Source organism: Ambystoma mexicanum, chromosome 2q (genome assembly GCF_040938575.1).
Source record: "Ambystoma mexicanum isolate Mex_15411 chromosome 2q, UKY_AmexF1_1, whole genome shotgun sequence".
Classification (NCBI taxonomy): Eukaryota; Metazoa; Chordata; class Amphibia; order Caudata; family Ambystomatidae; genus Ambystoma; species Ambystoma mexicanum.
The window spans coordinates 580,205,886-580,233,380 of record NC_090924.1 but is presented as its reverse complement, the minus strand read 5'-3'; the positions used below and the strand labels follow the sequence as shown (position 1 = coordinate 580,233,380).

The 27,495-nt window shown below is 47.0% G+C and overlaps 1 protein-coding gene across 9 annotated transcripts in view; it reads left to right on the top strand.

Annotated features, from left to right (window-relative positions):
- The window catches only part of NUB1 (negative regulator of ubiquitin like proteins 1), a 1,721,658-nt gene that overhangs the window by 48,935 nt on the left and 1,645,228 nt on the right, over positions 1-27,495 (top strand). For all 9 annotated transcript variants that reach the window (XM_069647724.1, XM_069647720.1, XM_069647723.1 and 6 more), the window contains one exon: positions 1,699-1,816. In XM_069647724.1, the coding sequence (XP_069503825.1) occupies positions 1,700-1,816 (117 nt within the window). In that variant the 5' untranslated portion in view covers position 1,699. The remainder of the gene's footprint in view (positions 1-1,698; positions 1,817-27,495) is intronic.

The window sequence follows — 27,495 nt, the reverse complement described above, 5'->3', positions numbered from 1 at the left end:
TGTTACACTGTTATTACTATTAAATGATTAATACAAATCATTAAACAAAAAAAAAGAAAGGAGGGACCACAGAGCAGAAAGTCGAGTTGGAAAGTCATTATGTTGATGGGATTTAGCTTCTAGCCTGCAACATAGGTTATGGCCGCAGTAAATGCTACTAAAATGCAGATGGGCTACTGAAACAAATAATTCAATGCACTGAGTTTTATTGTGATGGGCTTTGGGATGAATTAATGGTCCTGTCTTGTGTGTCGTTTGTTTTAATGATTTAGCTTTAGCACGAGACGAGTGAGCATGGTATGTTTGTGTCTGCTTATGAGATTGGAATGACAAGGTTTAGTATGTGAACTTTTTACACAAAGGTAGTATGGACTTGCACTTTAATATCAGGTGATTATGTATTTTTTAATTTGATGTTCAGCATTGGTTATGTATATAATTTTTGTGATTGTTGGTTTCATATGCGATAACTTCAATTTCTTTAAATTCATGATGTCTTAAAATGTTTTTTTACTTTAATGCTGTTTGCCTTGAAATATTAGCTTATGCTTGAAAACTATTGAGGACCAATTTTGCTTTGTGTAGTGTTTATGATCAGTTTATACTTGCCCTTAGCAATCGTGGAATTATATAAACATTTATTTCTGCTTCCTCAGGTTCACATTGTAGTTTGCCACTAATGCATTAAGCTGTGTTGATAGAACCATGAGGTCTCTAGTCCATTTCGTTGCAATGTAAAGATATTAGCCATGAGGTATTCTTTCAAAAAATGTCAATGGATTTCTGTCGTGGAGCACTTTTTTTTTGTTTGTTGATATTTTGGTAGTTAGTTGTGTGATGATATTCTGATTGTCATCCGTAGCATTAAAAAGGGAAGGGCCATTAATTATTTCTGAATTGTGTTCCTCCCTGCAACTCTAAGTTGAGTTATCAGCCATTCTTCTAATATGGAGTGCACACCCCTTGTTATGGCTAGCCTGCCAAATTATGTAAATTAGTTTGAATACAAAAGCACTCGAATATGAATGAGTGTATAGTCCATGATCCTTAAAACAACAAAACTGCTATACATATGCTGTATACAGAAGGGAAGCTACTTCTACACAACAGGGAACTAGTGTAACTACATCAAATGCAAGGAGTTTGTTGCCGCTGGAATAACAACTCAAATTGCTGCAGAAATAAGGCAAACAGAAAAAAGCAGTGTTTTTGTTGACTTGTTTTGTAAAAATGAATTAAGGAATATTGATTTATGTATTTAAAATGTGTTTGCCCGTTGCCTGGAAACATGAATTGAATACCAAGAGACCAAAATAACACCTTTTTTTGATAAAACTAAAAATGTGATGTGTACATAGACTAAATCAATCGCCACGTGTCATCTTAGACTATGTAAAGCCAACATTTTGAAACAATTGAAAAGGCTCCAAGTGTTCATGAGAGTATTTGTTTCCTTTAAAACTGCATTTACCAGTCCATGTGAAGACCCTTCATACACAATGCCCATTTTTCTTAATTCCTGGGCTTGTTTTAAGTACAAGGAAGAATAAGTGAAGTATTACGATATTTTGACAGATTTTTCCTTGGATGTGTGTGACTAAGCCTTTTGTGGTCCATTGTTTCTGCCCATACGAGGGATGAAAGTAGCAGTGTAAATTAAGTAATCCTAAATGTTTCTATTTCTTCGTTTGATTGCAGGATGGCGCAACTGAATTACCTCATGGCGAATCTTAAAAATATTTTGAGGGAAGAGCGAATTCAGCTCTGGAAACCTCCGTTTACAAATGACAACAATGAAGTTGGTCCAGAGTTAAAGGTTTGCTATTGACCTTTTTTAAAATTGTGTATATCTATAAGTATCAAAGCTTGGACGTGAGGCAATACACCATGCATTCACATCATTCTTTTTGTGATCGAGTATCTATAGTTTGTGTATATTTGTATTTGTGTTTTATATAGCACAAACCTAGCTCATGAGCAATGGAGCACTATATGTGTGTTATGGAGAATACGATGGCTAAATTTAGAAGACCAGCCTGGAGTGGTGGTAAGCTGGGAACAGTAGATCCTAGGTGACACCTAGGAATTCTCTAAATAGCAGGGCTTAAAGTTCTTTTCTGACTGACAGAAGTGTTGGTGTGATCCTGATGGCAACTAGGGGATGGTATTCTGGGGCATAGTAGTAGAAGGACTGTTTTCTAATTCTATGTTAATACTTGATGACCGCTTCCTATTTCCTCTTTGCTGCTCGAGCAGCATATTTGCTTTATGGTGCATGATGATTAGTTAATTGCCCCCTGTAGTTATGATATGGCATTTATAACGTGCCTGTACACAAGTGTTTCTAGGTGTGACAAGGCAAGGAGGGTGGTGGTGGTGGTGGTGGTGGTGGTGGTGGTGGTGGTGGTGGTGGTGGTGGTGGTGGTGGGGGGGGGGGGTGTGAGAAACAAAGGGAGGACAAAATAACGATCTTACTAGGCCTTGTGTCATTCAGATTGCGCAAGTGCGGTTAAGAGGGAAGGGGAGAAGTGCCAGGGGGGTGGGGAAAGGGGGAAGTGCAGTTAACTCACAAGTGCAGCCAGCAGGTGGCTCATAAGTGCAGAGAGAAGGGACTGTAGGGGTTGCAGATACAGAACCTTAACTGCTATGGAGCCCAGAGGCAGTGCAAGGGCAACTGGGCATGCAGGAGCTTGGGCCTGAGTTCAGAGGATGACCAGTTGATCAGTGCGCGGAGCAGTCAGGTGCATCAGCAGGGGAGAGGAAGGGAGAAAGCAGAAGCAAAAATGAAGGTCTTAAATTGATTCCGGAACCGGAGGTGGTTCTGCTCAAGTTTGAGAGAGGCGTGGAGGCTGTTCCAGAGGGAGGCCTCAGCTGAGTAAATAGATCTGCCCCCAACTCTCTGCTTGGAGAAGCGTCTGACCCTCAGAGAGTTGGAGGTAGATGAGGGGAGCGCTCAAGAAGGAAGAGGTTTTGCAAGAGAAAGTTGGAGGTAGAGTGGTCCCAGGCCCCAGAAAGCCTTGTGGACGATGCAGAGGGTCTTGAAGTTAATCCATGCAGCCACGGGGAGCCAGTGAAAGGATTTCGGAGCTGGAGAGATGCAATCCCTGGGCTTGAGGTCAAGGACAAGTCTTGCAGTCCTTGTAAAGATTGAAGAGTAGAGGCAGGAAGATTTAGAAAGAGGCTGTTGCAGCAGTCCAGCCTAGAGAGGACTAGAGCTCTGGAGACTGTGAGCTTTTGGTGAAAGTGAGAAAAAGAAGAATACCTCTGAGGAGGTGCAGCTGATAGTTTGACTTCTTAGAGACGTCAGAGATGTAAGGAGAGAAGGAGAGGGTGGAGTCAAAGATGACACCTTGGTTCTTAGCCTCACAGGAAGGAGCAGGAAGAGGGTGTGGGTGTCCCAATGAGGAGGATCTGTGTCTTATTGGCATTCAGGGAGAGATCATTTGCGGCACACCATTCCTGAATTGTGGTCAGACAGTCTGGTATGAGAGAAAAAGCAGATGTTTCTGAGGGGAACCTGAAAGAAAGCGCAGTGTCATCTGCTTAACATTGAAAATTGTAGCAGAAAGTAGCGATGTGGTGGGCAAGAGGTGCCAGGTAGTGGTGTAAGAGCCAGGGAGAGAGATTAGACGCTCGGGAACACCACAAGTAGAGAGATGGAAGAAAGGAAAGACCCCAGTTGGACCTGAGACGGTCGGTTGGTGAGAAAGGAGGTCAACCAGGCCAGGGCCTGATCAGTAATGCCAATGTTGTTGCAGAGGCGATTGAGCAGGATGGCATGGTTGACCGTGTCAAAAGCTGAGGATAGATTGAGGAGAATAAGGAGAGAAGGGAGATTGGAGCCAGGATTGGGGAGCAAGTCTTCACGGGTGTTCAGGAGAACAGTTTACATGCTCCTGGCAGCTCTGAAGCCAGTCTGGTGGTCATGGAGGCAACCATCAGATTCAGTATGTAGATTAAGCTGGGAGATTGCCAGATTTTCCAAGAGCTTGCTCAGGAAAGGAGTGATGGTGATCGGGCAATCGTTAGCCGGAGAGGAAGGATTGGCTGAGGGCTTCTTTAGAATGGGGTGTACACAAGAGCGCTTAAGGGGGGAGGGGAAAGTTCCAGTGGCAAAAGGGTGCAGAAATCAGCCAAGGCTGGAGCCAGGGTGTCCATGTGGTCCTTGATGGTTCTGGATGAGCCGGGGAGAACCTGCTTTGATGAGTCTTTCATAGATCGGACTTGTCTAGAGACCTTGTCAGGGTTGAACAGAGGAAAGGAGGAGGAGAGACTGCCTCAAACGGGCCAGGAGTGATGGTGGTGATGGTGATGGTGGTGGTGGTGGTGGTGGTGGTGGAGGAAGGAGAGGATGAGAGGTTTGGACAGGATGTCCTGAGTTTTAGTAGTCAAATGAGAGGCCAAGGCCGTTCAGAGGGCCTGGGAGGGAACAGGAAAGGTAGAGACCGCAGCAGGATTGGCCAGCTCCTTGCAGATTTTGAAGTTTGTCAGTTTTTAGATGTCAGAGATGCAGGCTTGGATGTAGGCTATCTCCTTAGAGAGGACAAAGAGTCTGTACTGCCTTTGGAGCAGGCGGCAGGCCAGTTTGTCAGCGGTTGCGCCTGATGCCCTCCACTTCCTCTCCAAGGCCCTCCGCTTGCATTTAAGGGCGGCGAGGTCGGAATTGTACCAAGAGTTGCACTTAGATATGGTTTTCAAGCAGATCCTCATGACAGGGGCAAGGACATCCAGAGTATTAGAGATAGAGAGATGAAGTTTAGAGAGGGCTGTGTCAGGGTTCAAGTCAGCAAAAGGTGCAGGAGGAGGAGAGACAGTAGCGGCAAAATCCTCAACTGAGACAGGCTTCATGGGTTGGATGACCGAGAAGGTAGGTGGCAGTGCTGGAGTCGGCTTGACCTGAGAGAGAGGTGGGAAGAAAGGAGATCACTCCAAGAGAGAGGAGTGGTGAGAGGGTTAGAGAAGGGGAGGTCTGAGGAGATGAGAACATCTAGGGTGTGCCCTGCAGAGTGAGTCGGGCCAGAGAGAATAATGGAGAGTGAGAATCACAGAGGTTGCGAAAGAGTCCAGAAGAAGAGCTGGTAGCATCCAAGTGGATGTTCAAGTCTCCAAGAAGAAGTTGAGAGGTAGAGGCAAGGAGCGAGGAGGAGAGGTCAGCCCACTAAGAGAGGAAGAGGGTGACGCGGCCTGTGGATAGTGGCCACAGTGAGAGAGAGGCCAGGAGCGATAGATAGCCTGCAGACCAGTCCTTCAAATGAGGAGTAGTGCTGCATTGTAATGATAGTAGCAGGATCTTGTAGCCATCGGGAAGGAGAGTGTTGAAACTCGTGACAGAGCTGCCCGTGAACCAAGTCGGGTGAGATAGAGTACATCCAAATCAAGCTCTTCCAGTAGACAGCAGATGTCAGAGGAGTGTTTGACAGCTGAACGAGAGTTGAGTAGCTATGTGGAGCAGTTTGCCACGTTTGAAGGAGTTCTGGGTTGCAGTACAGGCCAGTGGTACACCCTGCTGAAGTGTTGGAGATTCCCGAGGATGGGCAGAGGAGGAAGGAAGAGAAGGCAAGGTAGTCAGAGGGAGAAGAGAGTGCCAGAAGGGTGGCAGAGGGAGGCAACACTGTGGCCAGTGAACCAGCAAGGAGTGCTCGAAGAGGTGGCAGAGGAGCCAGAGAGGGGTAAGAAGGGATAGCAGCAGAGGAAAGGAAGTTGATGAGGCGCAGGAAGCATCTATCAAAGAGGAGGAGATTTGACTTGATGGCCCTGGACCAAGACTGTGTCATTTAAGTAGGCATTGATGATGGTCTTAGAAGAGTGGAAGCGGGCCAGGAGGGCCTCCTGCCGGTTGCCACCATTAATACGAGAAGAGGAAAAAGGAAAGAGAACAGAGACCACATGGGGGATCCATAGGCCTGGAGAGAGAAATGCAAAGAGTGTCTGGAGGAAGCACTGGTATGTGTATCGGCGATTGGGAGGCCTGGGTTGGAGACCAGGATGTCCCTTTTGAGCTTCTTCCTGCCAGACTTAGTGAGAGGGATAGGCGTGTCGATAGAAAAGCAGTTAGAAAAGATAGGTGAGATAGAGAACACTATATGGGGTGCGGGGAGGAAAGAGGGGGGGCACAACAAAGAACAAGAACAGACCTACAAATTAGATGCAGTACAGAACCATCAGATAAAAAAACCGCACAACAGGGAACATAGAAGTAGAGAATGCAGATGCAGTACAGAACCAAAAGCTAAACAGAGGTCAGCAGGGAACCTAGAAGTGAAAAAGCCAGCAATTGCAGTGTGATGCCACAAACCATGGATAGCAACACAATATCAAGAACCGTAGAGTAGAGAGCAAACACAAACTCCATACCTACCAGGCCCTCTGCACGGCCCTGGCTTCTCATTTCATCTCTAAAACTCAAGCCATCCTGTCCACCCTCTCGTCCTCTCCTCCTCTTCCCTGTACTCTCTCCTCTACCTCCGGCCCCCCTGTGGCCACCTCTCCTCCCTCTTTGTCTGCCTTTCCTATGTTCTCCCCTGATGCGGTTTCTAGACAAGTTCGATCTATGAAAGTCTCGTCGAAACAGGTCCCTCCCTGTTATTCCAAAACCATCAAGGACCACATCGACACCCTTGCCCCCACCCCGGCTGACTTCTGCAATCATTCCTTCACCACAGGAGCATTCCTTTCCCCCCTGAAGCACTCTCTTGTGCATCCTCTTCTCAAGATACCCTCTGCTCATCCCTCTTCCCTGATAACTATCGCCCGATCTCCATCACTCCTTTCCTGGGCCAACTTCTGGAAAAACTGTAACGCTCACCTGATTCCCACGGAGGCGCCGGTCTTGGCAGGATGGTGTCTGTGACTCGAAAAGTGAAGTGCAGGACTCGATTGGCTTCCGGGGCTGAGCCTCATCGCACTGTGTGTCTAACTCGAAGAGTGAGATATCTGCAGGTGAAAGAATATGGGGTTAATGATCTGGGGTTGTCTGGTATCTCTCTCCCTTTCCCTTCCTCGCTTTTCCGTGGAGCCCTAAGGTCAACGTGCTCACCTTAGATAGGTGAATGCTGGACTCTCCATCTGCGTCTGGTGCAGGGTGCCGTTGCCAGTTCCTTCACTGGGTGAAACGTAGGCCTCTTGACATCAGAGGATTGCTACCGTCGTTAACTGCACGAACGGTGAGTTTCCGGACACCTTTTAAGTCCTTACAGTCTTTAGGTGCGTGGGCACGTTAATGTGGAACAGGGCTCTTTATAATGCTTTTTCTATTTGTCTTGCAGGGCTCTTGAGGTAGAAGATGGTGTGAAGAAAGCCGAAGTTCGAGCCAGAGTCTTGGAATGAAGCTCTTGGAAATGCGTAAGTAAATGCCGGTTGCCTGCTTTTCAAAAGCTCTCTGTCTCTTTTCCCTTGCAGTTGTGAGTTTGGGTGTTGAAGAGACGCTGGAAACGCCGGAGTATTTGCAGGCGCCCTATTGTGGCGGGCGCGATGGCGCGTAAGTAAAATACCTGTCTAATGTCTCTTCTTTTGTCTTTCAGGTGCAGGATTGCAGTGTTGAAGAAAACCGGAATTCGCGGAGTGCCGGTAAGTAATTCCACACAGGAATAACTATGCTTTTGTCTTCACAGGCGGAGGAGCAGCGTGAAGAGATGGTAGCTGCCGACAGATCAGGTGAGGAAAGCACTGCGCGTGAAGGTTGCCGTGCTAACCTGTTGTTTCTTGTCTTTGCAGGTGCTACTGAATGCTGGATACAGGAATGGTAAGCGTTTGTTCTTGCAGGTTCAGGATCGGAAAGAAGAAAACTGGAACAGACACGGTGAGCGTTCTGCTGCAGATGCAGAATAACGTGAAGCACGTTTCATCAATCGGGTGTGGTTTAAATAGCCTTGGAGTGATGAGGCGTCTTCCTCCACGGCCTCGCCTAGGTAAGAAAAGAGTTCCTGTTCCAGAAGAGTTCCAGTGTTGTATCCAGGGAGCTTGCCCCACCCAGGTAAGAAAGTAGTCCCGGCTCACAGAGGATTCCTATGTGGCTGCTAAGTAAGCAGCATGGTCTGCTGCAGGTAAGTCCACCCAAGCATCTTCATACAAATTATGAGCCAGGCGCTTCCAGTGCCGGGACCAGTGACTTTGATGATCCTGGTGCCACCGGTGCCAGGACAAGGTCCAAAAGGTCCCAGTGGGGACCGGCTGGTGCCTAGGATGAAGGTTAGGGGCCTGCTTCCAAGGACGTTGGGCTGGTCCTAGCTCCTTGGAAGCAGTGATCATGACAAAAACGGGCGATCGCCCAGCTTAATCTTCACACTGAATCTGTTAGTTTTCTCCATGAGTCTGTCTTCAGAGTAGCCAGAAGCACGGAAACTGCTCTCCTGAATATCCATGAAGACCTGCTCTCTAACCTTTATTCTAATATCTCCTCTGTCCTCATCTTACTCCATCTCTCTTCTGCCTTCGACACGGTCAACCATGCCATCCTGCTCAATCGTCTCCGTGATAACCAGGGTATCACTGATCAGGGCCTGGCCTGGCTGACCTCTTTCCTCTCTGATCGACTTTCCCAGATCCAACTTGGGTCCTTCATTTGCGAAGGATTCCAATCGGGCGTCACACAGACTTTCGCCCTTAGCCTTAGATGTAGCGCGCAATTAGAATGCTTTCTCTTTATTTTCTACGAATTCAATTTGAGATGGCACACAACCCGTATCACACCCCCTTTTTCAAATACCACGGGTCACAATGGACCATGAACCAGGCCGGTGGGTGGAAACACAATATTTATTTTGTTTTTAAAATTCAAAGAAATCACACACATTTTTATATTGGGCAGCAATCACCACGGGGTGATAATTACAATGAAAACTACTGAAATACATTTGGGTAACCTACTACAAGAAAATATCCAAAGCACAATTGAATAGTAGCACTGTTTCAATTACGATAGATAGCACCAGAGTTAAGATTTCCCCCTGCAATGTTCCCTCAGACCACAATTAATATCATTCTGAGTGGATAGAGAAAAGCAGCAGGGAATCCGGAATATTAGGCAGCAAACAGAATCAGAATCCGACCTTCCCTCACAAAATAAGAGGCAAAAACCCTTTGCAATGGCCTAAAATGACACTCGGATTTTAACAAATAATTAATTATATGTGTAATTAAATAATGATTTACAGTATCAGGGATGTTATATCACTAGCAACCATAAGGCAAGGTATCAAAAAAGGCATACAGTTCAAAAGCAATGTGAAAGTGAGAACCCAATGCAGTCGAAATCACACGTATAAAAGTTGCTTTTAAACTTTTTTTTTTCATTTTGAAGGTCAAAACTTTTTTTTTTTAAACGGGTGAAAAACACAGGCACGGAATGCGGTTTTTGGGTTGGGGGGATAGATGCACATCACAGGGACAATATGAATGTGAAAGAGTGACTATAGCTGATGAACTGGATGAGATTTCCAAGGTGAAAGGAGGTTCCGTTTTGGTAAAATGAAGCAATTAAGAAAAGAAAACCGGTTTGAACAAGGAAAAGTTTTACTTAACCCCTTAAGTGCCAAGGGCTAGGTATCCCGTCCTTGGGATTACCTCCCTTTTGCCAAGGACGGGATACCTCGTCCCTTGGCACTTAAGGGGTTAATGAAACAGAAAACATTAGAAGGCATTGAATGGCGAAATACCAAAATCACCAAAAAAGGCCTTGGCACTGGGAGGAAAACCCATGGCAGTTAAAAGGTAAACTAGATTTTTAAGACTAGATTGTTAAAGAAAGACACGGTACGATCCCAGGTTAATTTGCAACTAAACCCTTTCACCCCGCATTCAGATCTATGTGGGAATTAATTTTAAATTATTCCAAATATTGCTAAGGAGTTACAAGATGAGGTGAATGAAAGAATTGCGCTAACACTAGAAACACAAGGACAGGGTGCACAGAGAATTCTAGCAGTTTTGGACAAGTAACCAGGGTATGGATAGGATTACTTAGAGAGTAGAACAAAGACAAAGTATCAAGATGGGGTAGGCAATGCATTGCTATGGGAGGGGAAATACTCACAATCCGCTCTTGGATTTGGGATTAGGAACAGCCAACCTGGTTCTGGATTCCAAGGCTCGGGTCACCAGATAGCGGGCTCTCCTGGCAAAAGACAGCTGGGAAAAGGTCTGGTCACTGCACAGCGACGCCTTAGCGGGATGGAGCGTGTAAGCAGGGCAAGCAGGTGGCACTGGAGAATCCCAATGCGTGCTCAGCCACCTTTCCCTTTTTCTCCCTGAAGTTAGTTGGATTTTGTTATGGGGTTTTAGTGGGATTTCTGGAACAAGGCCTTGCTGGATAGGATCAGCTATGCTTTGGCCTTGCAGTAGAGTCTGGAATCTTGCAAAGGTGGATCTGGAATGTCAGGATACGCAGGCGCTAGAAATGGAGGAGAGAGTGGGTCGAGTTCTGTCGGCCACCCTTATTTATAATGCAAGGTGACATCATAGAATTATATGGTGGGGCAGGCTTAGCTGGGCACACCTCTAAACAACTGGATTGGTCGGGGGTGATTGTTACTGCCTTGCTGTCAGCTGGTTGGATTCTTAAGGACATGACATCAGCTTTATGATGTGCGTTTACTATGTCCAGAACCTCCCACAGTTAATTTTGCCACAACCCAGTTTTGACATAAATAGCACATTTTTACATTAGTGACATTTGAACAAATTACATAGTCAGCTTACATATTTTACGCAGAGCATGTCAGTCCAATTCTCATGGTTGTTGGACTTTGTTTCGCCCGTCTAACAGTTTTTCGGGATTTTCAGTGCTAAATATTCGACCTAAAATCCTTTACTTTATACATGTGTAGTGATTATCATAAGGCATGTCAGTATTGAATTTCACAGTGGCATCATGTATACTTTTCTCAACATGCCAATTCTCTGCCATTTCTGTTCCTGATATAGCAGTGAAGGCTACCACGTCTTGTTTGAACACCACAAAAATTACATTTAAACTGTCAACTTTTTACATTCCTGCGAAGTCCTTTTGCAAAGATAAGTCTTAAAAGTGTATTAATAAAATAGTCTTTTGAAACAAATGGTCTGCCTTTGTCCTCGAAATATGGTTATGTACTTCCCTCCAAATATGGTCATATACTTCCAGGCTACTCTTGAGTTGGCTTTAAAGCTCCAAGTAGAAGTCGCAGGGACATATGATTTCCTTTTTCACATGTCCGTGTCCCAGAATCCCTATTTTATGAGGCCTCAGCCCAGACAAGTCTGATGAGCCTAGACGAGTGCTTTTGATCCCCGAGGGCGTTCAACCTACCAGTGCTTTGAGTTCATACCAATGATACAAAGTTTTCTAAAGGTAGCAATTAGCAATCATCCGTCCTAGAATCTATTTTGGCTCCTTCTTTCAGGGGTTAGACCACTCCTATGGTCAGCCAAATGTCCCTTGAGCCATGGCAGAAACCTGTTTGGGCTGATTTCCCAGTACAGCCAAAAACATTTATTTCTTTATTTTAGTGTATTTTGTTTTGAATCTGAAGCAAGCCTGTTGAATAAAACATCCCATATGTTTCCCCGCAAAACCCCTTTACATTGGTAGGCCAGGACAGGTTTTTATTCAACATTGTACTTTTAAAACAAGCATTTTTTTTTTGGTTTGCAAAAGCCAATTTTGACACATTGTGAATGCTGCTTGGATTTCTCTTTTTTTAAATTTGGGTTTTCTCTATCCCACCTGGCTTCCCAATATTGTTTTGCAGCACTATTCAATTTATTTTATCCAGCAGTTTGTTCAAGCCACAGGTTCACTGAAATTGACATATGCCCATAGAGCTAGGATTTCTTTAAAGCCTTGATTTTTTGATATTTTGTAACTCAAAAGTTAAGCGTTTTCTCGCATGGCTGAAAGTGAAGTTTCTTAGATTTCCAAGATTTGGCTTGACATTAGCCTGTCATTCAGGGATAATGCTCTCTTCTGCTGAAGCACAATGTGAATATGGATGGGCATGGCAGGGCCCTATTGATAAAAGCAATGTGATATGGAATAGATGTAAATAGCATCAGGGCAGCATCTTTTGTAGTGTAAAATATTCCCTTTTCAATGGGAACTTTTTGCAAGCAGCTGAGCAGCGCTGTCTTCAATTCTCTTCGTTTGGGGCACACAAGAACACACACTGGCACTTTTCTCCGTGTGCTCCCTGTTCCAACTCGCCCAATAGGTTTTTAGCAAGATGGTGCAGCCATCCTTTTTGTCGCTGCCAAACACAGTTTTGATGCAATGGTGCTCCAAGGAGCCAGCGCAGCCATTTTGCTGTTGACTGCAGAAGCACAGCTTGGTTATGGATGGGAATTCTGCTTTGTGAGTCAATGTAGCCACACTTTCCTCTATCTCACTCTCTACCTGTGGTGTTCCCCATGGGTCTATCCTCCCACCCTGGCTGTTCAACCAATAACTGACACCTCTTGCCCACTGCATTACAGCTCTCTGCTCCAACTTTCAGTGCAATGCGGATGACACTCAACTCATCTTCAGGCTCCCCTATGCCACCTCTTCTCCTTCTCTCATCTCTGACTGTCTGCTATCCAGGAGTGATGTGCCGCCAAAGATCTCTGCCTTAATGCCAGTAAGCCGGAGAGTCTCTCATCGGCACAACTGCACCCTCCTTTCCTGCCACTCTGGCCGAGTTCTCTTAGCCCTCTTCCTGCTCGCTCCCACCTGTGAAGCTAAGAAACTCAGGGTCATCTTCAACTCCACACTCTCATTTCTACTCACATCTCTTGCATCTCTAAGATGTCAAACTACCAACTGCACCTTCTCAAAGGTATTCTTCCTTTGCTCTCCTTCCCCCAGAAGCTCACTGTCTCTAGAGCTCTGGTTCTCTCTAGGCTGGACTACTGCAACAGCCTCTTTCTAAATCTGTTTGCTTCTACTCTCTGCCCTCTGCAACTCTTCCAGAACAGGACAGCAAGACTTGTCCTTGGCCTCAAGCCCCGGGATTGTATCTCTCCAGCACTAAAATCTCTGCATTGGCTCGCAGTGGCTGCGAGAATTAAGTACAAGACCCTCTGCATTGTCCACAAGGCCTTCTGCGGCCTGGGTCCTCAAAACCTCAACCTCAACGAGTTGGTGGTAGATCTTTCTTCGGCTGTGGCCTCCCTCTGGAACAGCCTCCCTGCCTCGCTGAAACTTGAGAAGAACCATCTCTGGTTCCGGAAGCACCCCTAGATGTTCCTCTTTGCTCCTGCCTTCTGCCTTCCTCTCCCCTGCTGATCTGTCTGTTTCTGCATTGGCATCTGGCTACTCTCTGATTTCGAGCACAGATCCCTTGCCCACCCTGCGACTTACCTGCACTGCCTTTGGCTACCCTTGCGCTTGTGTCTGTATCTGCAACCCTACAGTCCCCTCACCTGCACTTATTAGACTCCCGCTGGCTGCGCTTAAGTCATGCACTTGCCACCCGATGGCTGCACTACCTATTTTCGTTCTGATCCTGTGTTTTGCACTTTCCACTCCTACCCTGCCCCTCGCACTTTCTATTTCCCTCTACCCTGCACTTGCACGTTCTCAATGTCACTGATCCTAGTAAGATCGTTTTGTCCCCTCTTGTACCCCTAACTTGCCTTGTCGCGCCCTGAAACACTTGTGTATGGGCGCAATATAAATAACATCGTATCATATAGTCACAAGGCACAGAACACAACAGGAACATAGAAGAAGAACGCAGGCAATGCAAAGTAATGCCAGAAAAACAGTGGAAGTTGAGACAATGTCAAAATAGTACACAATAGGTCGAAGAGGGAAGAACTGAGATGCGAGAGGAAAGAAGGGAAATGCAGGAGGGGGGACGGAACAGGATGTAGGGACCTGTGATGCAAGGGAGTGAACGCGGCTAGAGAAGCAAGGCAGCACATGCAGCCAAGTTGTGCGCACTAAGTTGTGGGCTAAGTATTTGAGCACAGCCCAATACAACACACCCAGATTCTACTTTCCCAAAAGGGGGGAAAAGGCTATGTTTTTGAGCACAGCACAATACAACACACCCAGATTCGACTTACCTGATCAGTCTCTGAAGGTCGACAGCTGCAGGCTAGGTGCTGCCACAATGGACACCGGCAGACACTACTGGAGCTGTCCTTAGCCTTTGGCCCTTGGGGTACCTTGGGTGGCCGATTTAAAGGCCCGCCAGCCAATGGAGGTGGGGTTGGAGGGAGGGAGGGTGGTCCAACAAACAAGGAAGCAACCGGGACAAAGCGAGGGGGGAGCGAGCACACACACTGGCTGCAGCGTGAGAATCCAACTTTTACAGATGCACAACTTACTGTGCCGCGGAGCACCTGTCCACCCCTCCCCCTCTCACCCCCCCCACCAGCATGTGAAAAGTTTACTTTGGTGTTGCCTGATGATGGTGGGATGGCCTGAGGGGACACGGGTAGAAAACACATGCATGCTTACCTGCTGTCTGAGCAGAGGTTCAGGCCTTGGGTCCTCCTGGTCCGAACAGGTCCAAACAGGAATTGCCTTTTTCTTTGCCTGCCCTTCGCTTCGGACGCCCGGGCGAGAGACACCCTTGATCTAAGAGTTAAGAACAGAAAGGAAGAGGCAGGGATAAGAAGGTGGGTGGTGCCTAGGCCAGGTGGCCTAGATCCACTTCCACCTGCTCACCAGCTGCAAGGAAAAGAGGCTGGGGGCTTCTCGTATATTTATTTGTGGTACTTTATACATATTGCGGGCCCGTGACTACGCCTCTTGTGTAGGGCCGAGGTAGCTGCAGCGAGTGTGGCGTGCTGCGGCACACGCTGGCGGCGCCAGACAGATTGGGTTTCCTGCAGCGTCCCCTCGGCAGAAGCATCACCAATAGGATACTCTCTTTTTCGTCAGGAGTTTACACGCAAGTAGCAATCACACGGTGGGGATGGCGGGCCTCCGAGCTGCCGAAGGACTCTGTAGCGCAATCCTTTGTCGATCTGTTGTCTCCGACGGCCCGCCTGTTTCTCCAGTGATGGTTTTCCAAGTGACAGAGAACCACACAGGGAGACATGCGAAAAGCAGAAGAGGGCTGCGGGGCCATGGGGAGCGGATGACCATATAAATGAAAGAAAAAAAACAATAATGATTTTTAAAGATCCTGAGCCACTGTTGGACGTTGAAGTCCAGAAAAAAGATTAAAACAAGTACTTTTTAAAAATCTGAGAAAGGGCAAAAGACAAAGCTTCGTATTGCCATAAGAAGAGATCAAAGACGGTGACTGATAACACTATGACACACAGGCAGGTGGCCTCAGACCAAGAGTGGTCAGGTGTGGTGGAAGACTACCCTGAGCAGCACCTGACATCGGCAGCTAGTTTGAAATGGCTACAAGGCTCTTATGTTGAAACCACCTTCAAGAAGGCAGTATCAGACATGCTAGTGCAAACCCAGCTGTGGCTCGGCGACATGGAAGTACACATGGGAGGCACTTCGAAGGCTCTAGTCGTCCAAGTGCCAAACAGAACATAAGAGCACTCTGACGGCAGTACCCCCGGCTTTCAAGAAGAGGCAGGCCTCACAGACCCCCCTGATCAGAAAACCAATGCAGCCAGCTCCTGCGGCACTGTTGGGTGCCTTCAGCAGCCTTAAGAAAGCTTTCCCGGCGAGAGGGCTGAAGCCCCCCGAGCGCCAGACCCTCTAGTTCAGAGGTAACTTAACAGGGTGAAACAGATGAAGACTCGTCAACAACCAGCGATCAGTACCTGGAAGAGGTACAGCAGTCGCAACTGAGTAGCCCAGCACTGTTCCACGAAGAGCAGCACGAACCAGAGCCCAGGGCAAGCACTTCATAGGAAGTGGATGAGGAGAAACGGGTCGATATGTCAGTACTTGAAGACCTGGTACACCGGGAATCCTCAGAGTGGTCTCCATTCCCCAGAGTGGATGATTACCTCAAGAGCAGACTGCAGAAAGTGCTCAATAAGGAGGTTAGAGCCAGGTTGAAAGTGGAGTGCCCCAGGTCAGACATCAAAGGGAAGGTGGCTAGCACTCCGCAGCTAGATGCTAGGATAATCAGTGTTCTAGGAAAGACATCAAGGACCTGAGGAAAGGCATTGATAGAGCTTGGAAGGCATGCCAGGACAAGCTACTGGACGTAGCAGACCTCTGGCAAATATCCTGGATCCCACTGAGGAGGTAATGTAGACTGGAAAGGTCATCGACCTGCACTCTTTAGCAGGATAGGCCCAAAGCGCAATTTGCCTCTTGGATACTGCCAACTGCGCTATATCCTCAGAGGCAGAAAAGAGTGCTGATCAAATAGACCCTACATCTACCTGAGAATCTGGGCCAGCAGCACAGGCCTCCTGCTTGGTGACCCGGTTGCCAAGGAAATGGCTAAATACGCCAGTACTTTTACCACCTTGGAGAAGGCACAGAGCTCTATAAAGAGTGTTTTCCACTAAGATTTTTGCCAGTGCCGGAAGAGGCAGGGGCCTTTCCTCTGTCCGTTTTTTTACCTCGATAGGAGGTCCCAGCAAAGTCACGAGTCGATACAGTACTGGCAGGAACAGAAAGCAAATGCATTTTTCCCCACTTTACGATCGAGCCAGAGGTTGCAATCGGAATCCTGCAGCTAGACAGACATCCCAGGAACCGGTGGGTGTGTGTTGCGTAGCACCAGCGTCGCACATCCCGAAAGGAGGCAGGACAGCATGCTTTGCGCAAGCTTGGGACGAATTATCAAGCGATGCGTGGGTCAGGGACACGATCAGCGGGTTTCACCCAGACTTCTTTACAGAACCCTCGCAATCGTGCATGCCCCAACAGATAGCAATGACTGCGGCAGACGGATCAGCTGTAGAGACAGTGGTGCGCGCACTAGAGAGCAAAGGCTTGATCGGCAATGCCGCGACAGCCAAGCAGGCTTCATCAGCGCCCTCTTCCTAGTCAGGAGGAAGGACAAAGTACAGCTGGTGATCAATCTGAAGAGCCTCAACGAGTTCATCCTATACAGGCACTTCAAGATGGAGGGCATACACATGCTAAGACAGATCCTGCTTCATAGAGACTTTTTGATTTGCCTATATCTCAAGGACACGCATCTTACAGTCCCAGTCTGCCGAGCGCACAGACGGTTCCTGCGCTTCAGGTGGGGACAATGCCTCTCGGAATTCATGAGCCTACCCTTCAGGCTCGCCTCAGCGCCTTGGACCAAGCTGATGAGGCCAGTCGTATTGCATCTCGGAGAAAAAGGGATCTGATGATGATCTACCTCATCAACATGATTTTCATGTCTCAGAGCAGCAGTCTCCTGTAGGAGCAAGCGCGCACGGCAATTGCCCTATTGCACAGCCACGGTTTTCTCATAAAGTGGAAGAAGTCGGAGCTGACGCCAGTGCAGTGCCTTGAGTTTCTAGGGTGTTTAGTGGGCACAGAGGAGGACATGTTATGTCTCCCCATGGCCAAGATACATACTACATGAAGGGAAATCAGGCTGTTGCTGAGCGTGAGCACGGTATCACTGAGGGAATTAGCGTGTGTGATAGGACTGCTATCCTCCATACAAGAGATCTTCCCAGGGGTGTTGCACTGCATGGAACTGCAGAGACTCAAAGGCAGTGATTTGAGGCGCAGTCTTTCTTATACGCAGCTAGTAGTTCTATCTCCTGAGAATGGAGCTGCATTGGTGTTTAACCCATGTGGAGGCCTGGAGCGGAGGGGCTATTTTCAGCTCTGTACCAGATCGGGTCATAGTCGGACGCCAGCCGGTTGGGCTGGGGAGCGAGATGCAGGCCTATTTCCACAGGATGGAAATGGTCCTCTTAAGAGCTAGAGCTTCACATCAACTGTTTGGAGCTGCTAGCAGGGTCCTTTGCAATACGAAGGCAGGCAAACTGTTGCATCCTGCTTAAGCTGGAACATATATCAGCCCTCCGGTATAGCAAACATCTCCGAGGCACTAGATCCAGGCCTGCAGCTAGCAGAATTAGCAAAGGATTTTTCCACTTCTGTCTGCAGTACCAGATCTCAGCGACATCAGAGTATCTGCCTCGACTCACCAACGAGATCGCAGATTGGAACTCGAGGTACTTGTTGGACTACAGCGATTGGAAGCTGTCCAGGCAAGTCTTTCTATGCTTGCAAAGGGTGGCCTGCTGGAGAGGGACCTTTTTGCCTCCCGGCTGAATGCTCAACTGCCAGAATACTTCAGTTGGAGGCCAGTGTGAAGCATCAGAAATGGGAGGCAGACAACTTGGTAAAGAGTTTTTGACTTCTGCCATTTTATTAAATAAAACATATTGATGTTGAATAAGCACATAACTATCCTTACCCTAACGTGGATTTCTCTGCCTACCGTAAGCTAAAAGGGAACACTCAAACCATGGGATCTCTAACCTTCATTCTTATACAACAATCAACACAAAAGGTATAATATGGCAACTCAATTCAACAACTGTATACAACCTATAACCTGGTTCACAGTATAATCAATGTTTCTCCAAAAACAAAGAGGTGATGGCTGGAAGGTTTAGAATGAATCTTAACCACTGGCATTGCTCTGGGCAACCCTCCAGACCATTGTTCTTCGCCTGCCGAGCCATTACAGAAGGGGAAACACCATATGCAAATCAGGCTTCGGCCCACCCCAAAAGGGCCATCACCTTTTTGTTTTGCTATAATCAATGTCTCTTGTCATGGATTGGGCCAACTTCCCTTCCCCAGATGCAAACAAGCGTTTTCGCCACAGTTCAAAGGAAAACCATGGAAATCCGAATTTCCATTCTTGTCAATGTCAAAATCTATCACTCCTCCTGGAATAAGAATTGCTTCACACCTATGGCAACAACACATGGTTTGGTCAGAATGGTCAGCTTCAAGAATGACTGCAGGAAGAATTGCTACTTTTCCTAAATCAGCTTTCACAATTCTTCCCCAAATGCCACAATGTAATGTTGCTTTCTAATAATCCCACTCTTCAGCACTTGCTCCTTCTACCCGGCATAACCTTTCACCAGGTTTCTTCTGGGTAATCCCCTCTTTCCCTATGGGTCTACTCACCTGCCTGTCTTCTTTGTCAGAGCCCAAACAGATAAGTGGAACTTAATGGTTCAATGGTAGCTTTCATAGTAGAATAACAAGAACTTCAGTGGCTTTCTTTAGCATAAACAAGTCAACAGCTTTCGGGGAATGGAACATTCACATTGTTCATTATCAGGACTTCTTGTCATGACCCTTGCCCCTGGCCCTCACTGGCAAGTCAGCCTTCCAGTTAGGGCCAGGTCAAAGGCCTTAAAATCTCATCCAAGACTCTCTTGGAGTCAGTCCTGGTTCCTTTGGCCTTTGGCGCCAGGCTCATAACTATCATGAAGACCAACATTAGAATGGGATTATTTACTTGGGACTATTTAACCTGGGGGGTGGTGGGAGGGGGTCATCCAACATGGAGGCACACACATAGCTCAGTTACAAAGAACTGAGCTATGCGGTGTAGTCTTTTGGGTGTGGCAGGCCTGGGACTATTTTACCTGGACTACCTTACCTGAGACTATTTAAACCACGCCCAAACAGCAGAACATGCTTTGCGTTATTCTGCTGTGGGCAGCGTAACGCTCACCGTGTCCAGTTCTTTGATGCCATGTTACCTGAAACCAAGGACCTGCAGAGAGAAAGAACACTACGAAACTTACCTGGAACAGTATCCTGTCTTCAATCCATCGCTGACTTCAGTTACACTCACCTGAAGGTACGAACTCCATCATCCGGCACCGCATGCATCCTGGAATACCTTAACCTGGAAAGCGGAGAAAGAAAGACAGCATTAGTAAACGTTTACTCACGTTTCCTCCCAAATGAAGAAAGCCACACAATTCTTACCTGGGTAGTCATCTCCTGGTCAGTATCATTGCTGGAACATTACGGCGCTCGGCGAGGAACATTGCAACCTGCAAGGAGAGAAAAAACACAGGTTAGCAATATAAAAGGCGAAACAGCGCAGCGCATCGCGCATTACTCACCGGACAGCATCGCGCACACCGCGCTTTCGCCTACCGGCCCATGCTCATCTTCAAACTGCATGACCACACCGAAATACCTTTCCACCTAAAAGGAAAGATGCAAGACATTATTATTCGAACTAAGAGGAACATAACTGCATATAAAGACTGTAAAGCAGCAAACTTACGGAGTCGCAGCAGGTCTGGATTCCCACAGGGGGGGCTTGAACCAGTGAAGTAACTTGGTTGCTGCTCACCCCCCACATCTACACGTCCCTGCCTCGAGGAGCAGGACGGAATATCCACCTCTTACAATATTAAGGTGAGGAGACGGCCCAAGGGGGAGGAAGGAGTTGAGGCCAAGGGAGGTGGGAAAACATAAAGACAATCTGGTATTGAATCCAGCTCTCCTATATTGCAGACCCATCTTTAACCAGAGGCCTTACTAAGGGACCGGGAGAGGGTTTGAGAGTGCAAATCATCCAACCAGGGCTGGGTGGCGTCCCCGTGGATACCTGGTGAGCGTACACGAACAATGCTCATCTCCCTCTGAATAATCACCTCCAGAAGCGCATTTGTCACCTTTCTTTCCCTTCTGCATCAATATCGAAAATAATGTTCAGGATCAAGTCTCTTCCTGCTTCTCTTTTGGCTGTAGCAATGTGAATCTTCATCAACCACAATGATAGATATCCCCAAACCTTAGTGGCACCCTTTGCAACGTTGGGGCTTCTCACCATTCCCCTATTGTGTTTGGCAATTATTCGACTGATATTGCCAGTTTCTCAAGATATCTTGTCTTGGGTGTCGGTGGTATACCTGGGTTTCTAGTACGACCTTCCCACTAGGTTGATGGTGCTTACCCAAACTCACACTTTCATTCCTGGACCTCGTTTGGTTTACTATCAGACACTTTTGCAAGTTTGCAACAGTTCGGTATTTGTAAGAATAGCTTGCCTTTGTAAGTTTGTAAAAGGTCACCATTTGTGATGCCTATTAGCTTGTTTTTGTATGTTAACAACAGTTCGGCACTCGGAATATTACTTATTCTGCCTTTCTCTCACTCGCAAGTGATGCTGCTTGCGCTGAACACGCGGCCTGCACCGAAGTGCACTGGAGTCACTTGCGTGGCTTAGACTGACTGGGTAAGTCTCTTCTGACTGGGTAAGTCTCTTCCAGATGCTGCTCTTTGGTCACCACCACGCTGATTCAGAGTCGCTCTGATGCCCGAGAGTCTCTGGTACAACCCTGCCACGTGAGACCGTTCGACTACTCACACTACGCCTGCTTCCTGCTGCGAAAGCTCAGCATGACGTAGTCTTCCTGGGTAAGCGTTTCTTCTTTACGCTGGCCAACCTCAGCAGTTTGGGATGAAAGAGGCACAGACCCTTTCAGGACTTGCAATGGTCCCGGCGTCTTCCAGCTCCTCTACTCCTGTCTCCCGCAGTATACACGGCCCGCACTACTTCTGCTTCTCCTGCTGCTTCTGATTCTTCTGCATCTTCTCTACTACCTGCACCTGAGGGGGCCTTTTATGCCTCCCAGTATCCCTTATGTGTAGGTCATTCTTGTTAATTAGCTGACCACTTCTACATCTTTGTTTCTCTGTATCCCTATCCCTCGTCCCAGTACTAAGGGAATTATGGGACTTCCAGAATTAAAGAGTTTGTTTTCTTAACCTTTTTTACATTGCACAATTGATTTCCAATTTCTACAACATTTAACAAAGGGATATTACAAGAGCCAGTCATAAGGCGGATTTGATAAAAGGAATATTGTTCTTTGCTCTTAAGATTTCCATTCTTAGACAACTTCCTCTTAATAGGCTTGTGGGAGCTATGGGAATTTATAACTGCATGCATTTCTGGGGTTATACCAAGGTGTTTGTTACTTTTACCACTACAATGTTCATGGCTGAATTGGTTTCCACGGAACAATAGAATTATGATGGCAGCGAGCCAATACATACTGTAGTATTGGTGGGATGTCTTCTCTGAAAGATTTTAAATACTGTGTCGCATCCCATAGGTATCTCTCTCTCTTTCCTGACCCTTTTCCCCTCCCGGGCCATCCTCCCGGAGTACACCAGCCTCTAGTTCAGGCTCAGGAAGCGTCTGCATTTCCTTGCCCACCCAGGAGGATACTATAGGTAGATTTTCAGTGAGGGATCCAATGGATTCATTACACCTGACCCTGCAGCAAAGGCAACTGATGCTTGTCCAGGGGAATGGGCTACGCCTTTCCTCCATTTATCATGGTGGCGAGGACCCTGGCTAAGGCACGGCAGGAACAAGGAGAGTTTATTTAGATTGCACTGCTTTGGCCCTCTCAAGCCTGCTTTCTAGTTTTTATGGAACTTTCTTCTGTTTCTCCAATCCTACTACCCCATGATCCATATCTTCTGACGGGTCCGAAAGGGGAACAACATCTCCTCATCCGGAGCGGGACTTTGACTCTAGTGTCCTGGAGGATTTCAGGTCTAGATGGAGAATACCGGCCATTTCAGGCAAGGCAATTAGCCTGATCACAGAAAGCTGGGCTCCAGCTACCTCAAAGCGATACGCCAATTCTTGGGCAGCCTGGTGCGCGCTGGTTCGTGGAATGGAGTCTCCATCCAGTTTTAGCACCTTTAGCAGAAGTGGTCAACTTTCTGGCAGCACTAGCAGATTGAGGGCTAGCATACAGGAAGGTGAACGCTGATACATCAGCTATATCCTCCTGCCATGAACTGGTGGAGGGTCAGCCAGTCCGAAAGCATCCGCTGGTCTGTCGAACCCTGAAAGACATGCACCTGCTGACGCTGCCCACGGCTAGATTAGTTATGGGTTGTCAATCATATGTTGAATTCTTTCATGTCTTGGCCAAAGAACGCAGAGCTATCACGTATAGCTTTGTCAGGCAAGGTGACTACCTTGCTATGAAGCAATGACGGAACCTCTCACAAGGGATAGGAGGGGTCAGATGCAAGCCCCACAGAGAAGTAGCTGCTCAGACGCTTGCCTGATGGGTACGCTGGATCCTGGCTCAAGCCAGAATTGATACATCACTCTTCGGTGCACACTCAGTCAGAGGAGCCATGGCTTCAAAAGCCTTTCAAGTAGGGGTCTGGTTGGAAGACATTGTCAAGATTAGTCAGGCGAGTACAAAGGCAGCGAATATGGCAAGGGAAATGTGCACCCAGGAACTACGACTCAGGTTTGCTAGAACCCAGGAGTGCAAATAGAGTGTGACATCAAAACCAATATATGAAAAGGGATGTGGGGTAAGCACCTGACCGCGAGGAAAGTCGGCAAGCGCCTTACCCCCAATTGCTGTTACAGGTACTGACAGCGCTAAACCCACGTGGAGGGCAAGCAATGACAGGATCTGTGTACTAACACTCTTGATGGTATTACATAAGGGAACTTAAGAACTGTACTCACGAGGACGAGATAAACCTCTTGAATGTCAGCTAGCCCACGAATCCTGTTGAAGAAACTGGGACCCCGAAAGGCTAGAACAGCAATGGAAGGAAAACTAAATACCTAAGTGGGAATAGTGTTTACAAAATAGTGAGGAAAACATAAGCATTCACACAGGAGCTAGCTACTACCGCACACCACACCTAATAATCAAAGGGAAAATAAATGCAGAAGTGCAGTGGAAAACATGGAATGGATCCTCTAGAAAGTAAGGATCAGGAGCAGGGAAAAAACGAAATAACCTATGCAAACTTCTCCCTACCCCTCCAAGGAAAAGACAGGAAACTAAACTAAGAGGAAGGCTAAGGCAAACGGGTAACAGCAGCAAAGGACAGAGTCAAAGAAATATAGAACACAGACAAACTGGGCTGCATCTAAAAGGGGAAAGCACTGAGAATTGCTGCCTGCAAACAGAGGAAGACAAAAAGGGAAATCAAGGGAGCAGAAATCAATTGGCGCATGAATCCGAAATTCAGGGCGGAGGAAACAAGAAAAACAGGAACAAGGAAGTAGGTACAAAGGCAAGGAACCAGGAACCAGGGACTAGTCAAAAACAGGAACACTGCAAACGATGACCAGCGCTGGACTGAAGTAAGACTGAGGCTTTTAAAGCTGCTTAACGAGCACACGCCTCGGGTGTGCTGATTGCTGCACCTGCCGCCACAGCTGTTACCTATCCTCCACCCAACCTTGTGTTGCAAGGATGGAGGTGGAGCAGTGGGCCAGGCATTCTGGGAAGCATAGTCATTTGGTTAAAGAAGCATGCTGGCTGCCAAAAACCTGGAATGGATCCGGAAGGGAAGTAGCTGGGAAAATAGGGATTTAGCGCTCCCAAATCATCACAGCACTGTAGCATAAAGTTCGGAGGAAAAGTCCAGTAGGGAATAAACCCCAAATCATGCCCCCAAATGGTGGGAACGGGAGCGAAGGGAGCGAGTCGTGACAGACATTATGAAAATGGCAGCTCATTACATCATACATATAACTGGCTGGCCATGCACGGTGAACAGCTCAACAGTAGGAAAATCCATGGAGCTCCTTACATGTGAATACCTGCAATTACATAAGGGTTCGGCCAATTATGTCCACACCTACAAGAGCAATTCACAGGTGTGGTCTATGCATGGAAGAAAGTGCTGACCTTTTTTTCATCAGCCTCTGTTGCTCACACAGCCAACATCTTCCTCTGGGACACCAACCTATCGGGATTCTAAGCGACTAAGAGCACCAGTTTGCTATCCTTATCCTGGCAGATTCCCCGCATAACCTTCAACATGTGCACAGAACGGAAATATCCTTCACTTTGTTTCATTTTTCCTCCTTCATAAACTGACTCAATGCCATCTCACTGGACTAGTCAGACCATGGTGCTTTCCCTATTCTCTTAACGCACACCCTTGCCACCCACAAGGGAAAGGGTAAGCCTACCATGTCTGGCCACAGCTCCTTCAAAAATGTTCTGTTGAAGTACTGGCTCAACCTTGCTAATGCTGCCACACCTAACCTAGACATCCTATTGGAAACCGTCAAACAAACCTTAAGAGTTGTTCAATACAAATGCCCCTGTGAGCTTGGGGGGTGTACAGAAAATTCAGACCGCAGGTTTATTTTAACAATCTTTGAGTTTCCCTTTTTTTATCAGCAGCTCTCTTCCTCTCTGCTAAGGGTGCTAACATGTTTTATTATGTAGTGGTCGAGGGATGGGGCTCAGAAATCTGTTGTATTCTTCTCTCATATCTGGTACAGCCTCCTCTGGAACTAAGACAAAAGAATCCAGCAAAACCCGAGAAGCAGACGAAATGGCTTCGCACCAGCGTGGAGAACCACGGTGCTGCAGGAGCACTGTAGCGCTGCTTGGGAAAGCTGTCTACGCACTGTGAAAGCCAGAAAAAGACCTGAATGAGAGCGTGTGAAGCAGAGCATGAAACACAATACCAGTGAGCCCACGTTGTAGGGTTGGGGCGCCAGGGAACTGTTATAAGAGACTTGAGAAGTTCATTTTTGCTATGGAGTTTGGGGAATGAGATATCCTCTTTGTGCCTCCTCCGTAATCTTCACATTCCCAGTATTTGAAAAACTGGGAAATAAAGTAAATATAACCGAGAAAATTATAAGACAGTGGAAGAAATCAAGAGACGATCCATACCTCTTGGGTATTTGTGCATAGTGCCCTGGCAGGAGACTATACCAGGTGAAGAGCAGATCGGGGATCTGCACCCATATAAAGTTGTGTGAAAGCCTTGGCAGGAGAGTATACTAAGCAAAGTCAAGTGTGTAAAACTAAACTGCATTAAATACGAGGAAGGAACCTGGCAGGAGAGAATACCAGGTATCTTTCGGTGTGTAAAGAGAACTGCATATTGTGAAAGTAGGATCCTAAGGAAGACATATGCCCTTAGGATAGTTTGAACTGCAATGAAAGTGAGTAAAGAAACTGCCTGGAGATTATACCAGGTGTCTTGTGAGTCTGGCATTCGCAATCCAGTTGTGGTGTTTTTTTTGTTGTTGTTGCAAGGAAAATCCCTAAGAAGATCCATACCTTTGGGATTCAAGTAATTCTGGAAGTCATTGAAGCCTGGATAAAGGAGTCAAGTCTCCTGGAGTAAATAGTGACAACAAGAGGAGGAAGGTATCCTTTTGAGCTATTAAGAAGCGGTTTCTTTGAACTTTTGTTTTACTATGAGGAAACCTGGGGAAGGGAGCAATTCCCTAGAACTGTGAACATTATCTACTTTGGTTGGAGTTATACCTTTTTGTCGAACTTGAACATGTGTGCACTTTCAATGCCATAGGTATATCTTTGTTAGTTTGTAGAATGCGAGGTGTAGAATAGGATTTCGGACACAGGACATTTTTGCTTTGGATATCCCTCCATGGTAGGGAAATACCTCCTTGAATAGGGATAGGGAGACTTTTTCCAACCCTTTTTATGTTTTAAATAATGGTGTGTAGCAACCACTATGAGTCTTTTGTGTCCATGTCTCATTCCTGGTTTCTCACAATAAGTACCACACCTCTGTCCAGTTTGCATGTTTGGGATAAGGGTGTCGTAAACATGGGAGGAGGTGGGCAAGAGCCATGGTTTGTTGAGGAAGATGGCATTGAACCTGGGTGTGGTGATAGCGATCAGCAATGTCTAGTGCGTGCAGTATGGTTTAGTGGGGGTTGATAAGCATCAGGAAATGAACATGTGATGCAGGTTAATAGTTTTGAGAGGAACTTGGATAAGGTTTGAGAAATCGAAGGACCAATGATGTTAAGCATGTTAGAGAGAGCAGGTCCTTAGTGTATGGTTTGGCCCTTGACCCTGTCCTGGCACACACAGGAGATGTCATTGTCATGGTGCGTACTTAGCTGAGGACGCCAGCGATGAGAGAGCCTAGGGAGTGGTGTCAAAGTAGTTGGGAAGGATGAATCGGCTGCGGGAAGTGGCAGAGGTCAGGTGACCTAGATCCACTTGCACCAGCTGACCAACTGCAAAAGAAACAGACTGGAAGGCATATTAAGAAGGGATAGAAAGGGATGGTGTAAAAAAGAGCACTAAAATATCAATGGGGATTCTCACGTGGGTGAGGCAGACGTCCCGGGACCTAAATCCACTAGATTGTCATTTATGTGTGGGTCTGATCCTCTAGTCATGCATTCTTGTTCCTCCACCTGCTTATGTACTCTTCCCTGGTCAATTGTGATCCTCTGGAACCACCCTATCCTTGCTACCTAAGTTCTGGCTTTATGTCCCTCTCTAGCTGTTCAGTCCCTTCTTCTATCCTTTGATTCCTCCTTCCAACAACATGTTGTCCTCTGCAGTTACATCTCCTTAATGTAATATGTTCCTGCCTCAAAGCCTTCTCCTTACTCTTCTCCACACCAAATGTCGCCTACCTCTTGACTTGCCTCCGGTTCGCCAGGACGAATCTCCAATTCGGTCTCCTTCAACATACCACTCTCCTCCACTGTCCCCTTTCCAACAAGTTTTCTCTCCTGTGCAGTTTTCACACATCCTAGTTCCAGATTTGTTCTGCCAAAGATGGCCTCAATAACACACCTAATACCAAAGGTAGTTCGAAGAGTTTTTTTTTTCTTGAAAGAGGCTTTAAGGGTTGTC